Source organism: Gymnoscopelus braueri (genome assembly GCF_963280865.1).
Source record: "Gymnoscopelus braueri genome assembly, chromosome: 13".
In the NCBI taxonomy this organism is placed as follows: Eukaryota; Metazoa; Chordata; class Actinopteri; order Myctophiformes; family Myctophidae; genus Gymnoscopelus; species Gymnoscopelus braueri.
In genome coordinates, this window is record NC_137615.1 from 5,723,560 (window position 1) to 5,730,279 (window position 6,720).

At 45.8% G+C, this 6,720-nt stretch overlaps 2 protein-coding genes across 2 annotated transcripts in view; one reads left to right on the forward strand and one right to left on the reverse strand.

Annotated features, from left to right (window-relative positions):
- The window catches only part of slc5a11 (solute carrier family 5 member 11), a gene marked incomplete at its 3' end in the record, with an annotated part of 32,359 nt that extends 25,639 nt beyond the window's left edge, over positions 1 to 6,720 (forward strand). Inside the window, exons 11-14 of the mRNA XM_080448107.1 lie at positions 3,134 to 3,302; positions 3,819 to 4,034; positions 4,779 to 4,971; positions 6,482 to 6,720. Coding sequence (XP_080304233.1) covers positions 3,134 to 3,302; positions 3,819 to 4,034; positions 4,779 to 4,971; positions 6,482 to 6,720 — 817 coding nt within the window. The remainder of the gene's footprint in view (positions 1 to 3,133; positions 3,303 to 3,818; positions 4,035 to 4,778; positions 4,972 to 6,481) is intronic.
- LOC308098576 (E3 ubiquitin-protein ligase RNF216-like) lies at positions 32 to 1,570 on the reverse strand (the record flags this gene model as incomplete). The annotated part of the gene is made up of 1 exon (XM_080446986.1): positions 32 to 1,570. The coding sequence occupies one exon, from the start codon at positions 1,568 to 1,570 to the stop codon at positions 32 to 34; it is 1,539 nt and encodes a 512-aa protein (XP_080303112.1).

Genomic DNA, 6,720 nt, shown 5'->3' on the forward strand with positions numbered 1-6,720 from the left:
ACTTTTACTCCACAACTGTTATTTGAAAACCTTAGTTAGGACCGACCCGCTCCCCTGAACGAAATGGACTGTTCTTGTTCAGCTCCGCCTCGCCCTCCTTCTGGATCTCCTGAATGACTCGCTCATCGTCCTGCGTGGAGTCGGTCCACACCGAGCACTTGCGACAGTCGCCGCAGAGTACGCCTGGCGAGCGCGCGTGCTGGCAGAAGTGGCTGTAGTCGCCGCCGATGGGCTTTCGGCACACGTAGCACATGCTGCTGCCACAGCGGCACGTCATGCGGTTGCATCCCTCGGTCTTGACCAGACTTGTACCGCACCTCACACACTTCCTCACCCGCGCCGCCGTCATACGCTCCTCAAAGAGAACCCTTGTTTTGTCCATCTCCACGACCTGCTCGCACGTCTTGCCCACATGCTCATTCCATCGGACGCGACACTTCCTACAGCTCTCCTTGTGGCATTGGGGGTTGGGACAGCTGAACTGAGATATATCTTTGTCCAACAGGGCTGGGAAGTTGCAGAATGGACACCGTACTAGTTCGTCACCGCAGGCGGCAGCAACCGCCTCCTCTGCTTGTCTCTCATAGTATTTACACAGGATGTTCTCTGGCAGGACTTTCTCCAGTTCACGCACTGGGTATGAGCAGGTACACTCACCCTCCATGCAGCTCAGCTCTGACTGTCCAGAGCCAAAGACCGCCTCCTGAGCGTATTTGACCAGGCACTCTTTACAGAAGAGATGACCGTCCGAACACTGAGTCATGTTCTCAAACACAAACTCGCCATAGCAGCAGCCACACTCTATCAGCTGGCTCTCCTCTTTATATTCATCCTCATTGACCTGCAGTGCCAGCAGGAAGTCCTCATGCTCTGCCCACTGCTTGAGCTCTCTCTGAACGGAGCCTAGCACTTCTGCCTCAGTCTTGAATTTGCGCCGGTCGTTTTTAAGTAAGTCCATTCTCTTGTTGAATTTCACTGAACCGTGCTCAAACTGGAAATCTATGAAGCAGGGTCGCTTTCTTGAAGGGTTGCCTGATTTCTTCATAGCTTCAGATAAGGCCTTGCGCGTGAGCGCATAGTGTCCTTTGAGGTTCTTGAGAGCCCATTTGATGTCCCGAATGCTGAGATTCGGGAAGTCAGCCATCAGCAGGTGGACAGTCTGCTGCATGGCCTTTCCACTCACTGTCCCCAGCTTGCTGTATTCAAACAGGTCCTCGTTCACGTGAGTCCGTGTCCCTCCAGACTCCAGCAGGATGCTGTTGGGAACGGCTGCAGCCTCTCTCCTGGGATACGCTGGGTTCTCCAACAGAAAATTACACACAACATTCGAGTCATTGTGTTGTTGGGCGAGTTCCGCTACCCAGTCTTCCCGGACATCAGGGAACAAGTCCAACACCCCATTGATCAACGCTCCAAGAGGATGATCTTCAGGCCTCTCATCCCAGTGTCCCTCTTGTGGCACAGAGGGACCGGGCCAAGATAGAACCGGGCCAGCCAGGGCAGAAGGATTGGCCCACGCTGGGTTCGGGACCGGAGCTGAGGTTGGTGCTGGAGCCAACATGAAAAACATGTTTCTCATGTTTTGCAGGATTGATGCCGGGGATACAGGACAGGAGGATGAATATACACCTGAGTTTCGAAGCAACCTCAGTAATCGAAGTACTCTTCAGTCAGTCAGCTCTCTGTCTGAGACACTTTCACTTGCAGTGAAGTAATATTCAACCAGAAGATTGTCCCCCCAAAAAAAGTGGAGGTCGATGATGCAAGACTGAGCTGACATTGATGATGTCAGTGAGGAACTCCATATTCGGGCAATATCAATATACTCTGATTGGATCAGACGTACTCTGATGCGGAGAGGTACATAATTGGCCTGCTGGCAGTGTGAACAACAAATTGACCCTTTGTCCCGCCCGTGGTCCCACCCCTCTTCGTGGCCATCGGTTGCTGTTGCTTGGACAAAAATCCCCTCTCTCCATCCACTGCCATCGAGAAAATGTGTTTTTCAGTTGCCTGGTATTGACATTTATTGCATTCAATTCTTATTTTAAACTTGACCTCAGCATAGTGACTGGGCATAACGTGTTTCTTCCTAAAACAGGATATAGATAGATAGACAGATACCGTTATTGATTCCACGGGGGAAATCAGTCGCCCAGAGGCAGCACTGCTTGTAGATCTGCTATTTTCAAATAGCTGATGTATAGGTTAAAGTGCTCATGTGGCCCATAGTCGCTTATTTTGGGCTGGTTTTCCTAGACCTGGTTGTTTGTTTCTCTCACAGAATCTGGCAACACTGTTCAGGGCCCTATTTTGTGCGTCTCAACACATTGCCTGCCAAGGACGTTGGTTTGAAAGTGTTGGATTTGAAAGGACGTTTTCTAAAAAGAAAAAAAAAACACAAGAGGGCGCTCTAACGCTTAGGAATGATCCCTTGACTATGAGAGAAGGAATGGAGGTATGTGACATCATCCCAAAAAACGGCGCAATATAGAACATCACCAAACCCAGTACTGTTTGTTTTTTTAATAAAAATGTCAACTTCCTGTTGATTCTACTATTTGAAGATCTGGATCCGGATCCGCGGATCCAGTCCAGGTTTTCTACTTATTAAAAATGGCAAAATCTACAAGAAGTTGACATTTTTATTAAAAAAAAAACAGTACCGGGTTTGGTGATGTTCTATATTGTCTGAATCAACTTTGTTTGCGTTCGCTTATGTGCTAAAAGAGTGACTTTGAGAGCTGTTTTACCGTACAATGTAAGTCAATGAGGAGCATATTTTGAATTATCAATTTCTAATCAATGGAGCAATTATTTTAGATTTTTTGCCCACTTTTGGAGTTACATCATGGCAAGGTAACTACACAACCCAAACCTCTACCAAAGTGGTCTTGCCCTTTAAGTACATTTTTATGCCATTACTTTTGTACTTTTACTCAAGTACATTTTAAATTCCAGATTTTTTTACTTGTAACAGAGTATATATATTTTAATTTTTTTCGGTATTGATACTTTTACTTAATTACAACATTTGAGTACTTTCTCCCACCACACTGTGTGTGTGTGTGTGTGTGTGTGTGTGTGTGTGTGTGTGTGTGTGTGTGTGTGCGTGTGCGTGTGCGTGCTTCAGGGTGTTTGTGCTGGTGCTGGTGGTGGTGTCGGTGGCGTGGATCCCGGTGGTCCAGGCCAGCCAGGGCGGTCAGCTCTTCATCTACATACAGTCCATCAGCACCTACCTTCAGCCCCCCGTCTCCATCGTGTTCCTGATGGGATGCTTCTGGACGAGGACCAATGAGAAGGCAAGCTCCCAGTGTCGATTTTGACAGCAAATTTGTATTTAGTTTTAGTCATATTTTAGTCATCTGAAATGTCTTAGTTTTAGTCGACTAAAAATCATAAGATTATAGTCGACTAAACCTACAGTTGATTTTTGTCCACTAAAATGTATGTTGGCGGTGCCTTGATGGCGTCCTAATGGCTGATTGTACACTTTGGTTGTATGCTGAAAATAGCAGATCTACAAGCTCACAGATCTACAAGTTGTGAGCTTGTAGATCTTCTATTTTCAGAGCGCAACGCCCAAGCGCAACCAAACATAAAATGACTTGTCTTTTAGTTGTACTAGATCTCTTCTCCACTCATTTTAGTCTTTATTTGTTGACGAAATTGTCAATATATTTAGTCTTCGTCTACTAAGCTACGATTCAGTCATCGTAGCTTAGTTTTTATTTTGTTTTTATTTAGTTTTCGTCAGTGAAAAAAGGTAGTCGACGAACAGTTTTAGTCGACGAAATCAACACTGCCATCCAATGCAGGGTGCTTTCTGGGGCCTGGCCCTCGGCCTGCCGGTGGGCTGCGTCCGCATGGTGCTGGACTTCGTGTACCCCATGCCGCTGTGCTACCAGGAGGACAGCCGGCCGGAGGTGGTGAGCAGCGTGCACTACCTGTACTTCTCCACCATGCTGTCCTTCCTCACGCTCGCCATAGTGGTGGTGGTCAGTCTGGCCACGGAGAAGCCACGGCCTGAACAGGTGAGCTGAGCACCGCAGCAGCAGCAAGGTATTCACCTGTTTCCTAGGCTGTGTGTCTTCCACTTCCTGTCGATTTGATCCAATGAAATCCAATGAAACTGGTCAGATGACCAATGATATCCAATGAAATCGACAGGAAGTGGAAAACACACAGCCTAGGAAACAGGTGAATAGCTCGCAGTGGTGTAAAGTAACTAAGTACATTTACTCAAGTACTGTACTTATAAGTACAATTTCAAGGTATTTTTTTTTACTTTACTGGAGTACTTCCAATTTTCAGTACTTCTACTTCTACTCCACTACATTTCAGAGGCGAATATTATACTTTTACTTCACTACAATTATTTGAGAACTTATTTGTAGATTTTGATTATTATTACAAAACATGCATCAACCATTTCAGCCCTTAAACTTCGGCTATTTGAAAATAGCAGATCTACAAGCTCACAACACGTCGTGCGACGTGTTGTGTGCTTGTAGATCTGCTATTTTCAAAATATTTGTAATACATTTTAGACATAACGGTAACTTGTGTAAGAGGACATTCTGCATAATGAGTACTTTGATTTTCGGTACTTTAAGTATATTTTGATACCAATGCTTTTGTACTCAAGTACATTTTTAACACGGGACTTCTGCTTGTAACAGAGTATATCTACATTGCAGTATTGATACTTTTACTTGAGTAAAACATTTCAGTACTTTTTCCACCGCTACACTTACTTACTGACTTTGTCGATGCAGGTCAGCCGTCTCACCTGGTTCACCAGGCTGGACGCGGTGGAGGAGAAACCCAAGGAGAAGCTGGCAGAAGTCTTCACGGTGGAGGAGGACGTGGAGGCGTCAGGAGAAAGACCCACGCAGACCACCAGAGACAAGACAGAACAGGAACGGAACGATAGAACAACAACAACAACAACACACCGTCAGAGCATAGGTGGGTGTGTCTCTTTTTCCACTAACCTCGCATCACCAGACTTTCCACCTCAGAGGAAAGCCTGGTATTCGTTATTAACACATTGACAGAGTATTTTCATATTATACTCACCCAGTGCCAACGATTTTCGTGTTTTATAGCCTTTTCAACCGGTCACAGAAATGTGATATCCTCCATAATAATCTGTGATCGGATCGCGTCTGTAAACAAAGACGATCCATGCCCCGAAACCTAGAGAGAAAGGTTTTCCCAGGTGAGCGGTCGTGGGGTAATTTTCACCAGCGCACCAGGCCGCAGCCACCATATCAGGCAACGATGCACGTATTTCCCCCCTCCCCCCACTGGCCACAGAACATTTATATATATTATGATGGCGTGTCAGAGCGTTGGTAAACACAAAGGGGACAACTGTTCGTCGTCCAGAGAAAAGAAAAATATAACCGGAGCTTTCCGTTCGTACCCACACCGTGTGAAAACTATGATGTCTGGCCAAAACCAGGGCAAAACCAGTTAACTCAAGATAAAACCGGAAACACAAAACGGATAACGGATACTTCCGCATAGGATAAGTGAGATGGGAGTGGGAAGAGAAAAAAATCAAGGATGGTACAATAAACAGCGTGATCGGTTATTAAACCACAATTAAACAATAGAACGCAGATCTGCGTTCATGGCAGCCAAGTGATTACTAAATAAATAGAACGCAGATCTGCGTCTATGGCATGTCAATGTGTTAAATGGCCTGTGTGATCCAGTCTAGGCCACGCCTATTGAAAAAAAGGGGAAAAAACCCTGTGGTTCCGGTCTTATTGGGTAGGCCCTAAAATGCAAATGCCTTTGATCGGAATGATCGTGGGGAATTTTTGGGGTGATGCACAGGCACCCCTGGTTCCGGCTGCCTGACCGGATCAGAAACCGGAAAATACTGGTATTGATCCCAGGCTATTTTTCCGCTATCCACTTTCAACCTGGTGTCTCTATTGTTTGTTCAGTAACAGGGGTCTTAATTCCCACCTCTCCAGCTCTTTAGTAAACAGAGAAAATACATTTTCAGGTTGGGTTATAAATTGTCTGTCTCTCAGAGGAGGGCTGTGGACAGTTCAGAAACCTGCCTACCAGTGACATCATCGACAGGGAATCAAAGCTAATAGAAACTGCAGGCTTTCCTATTCCTGGAAACTCAGTTAGCATTCAATAATGGATGCCATTGTTCTCGTGTTAATACAAATATATTATTATTTTTCTTAATTGTTTGGGGGGGAGAGAAAACATGCATAACCTCAAAATCTACAAAGAGAGTTTTCAAATAATTGTAGGGGAGTAAAAGTATAATATTTGCCTCTGCGATGTAGTGAAGTAGAAGTAAAAGTACTGAAAATTGGAAATACTCCGGTAAAGTAAAAGTACCTCAAAATTGTACTTAAATACAGTACTTGAGTAAATGTACTTATAGTTACTTTCCACCACTGCCATTTACACATTTCAAACATTCTTCCTCTCCGCCTAATAGATTCCGTCTCCTCGGTGTCCGCCGGTGTCCAAAGCCAAAACAAGTGTACCGCTGCCCTCTACTGGCTGTGTGGGATGGAGCGGCGGAGGGATGGCGACGGAGGAGCCCCTCCCCCTCCTACTCCACCCGAGGTCGCCATTAACTCCCTGGAGGAGGAGCCGTGTCTGAGACACCTGGTCAACGCCAACCTCATCATCAGCCTCTCCATATCCGTCTTCATCGTCGCTTACTGGGCTTGA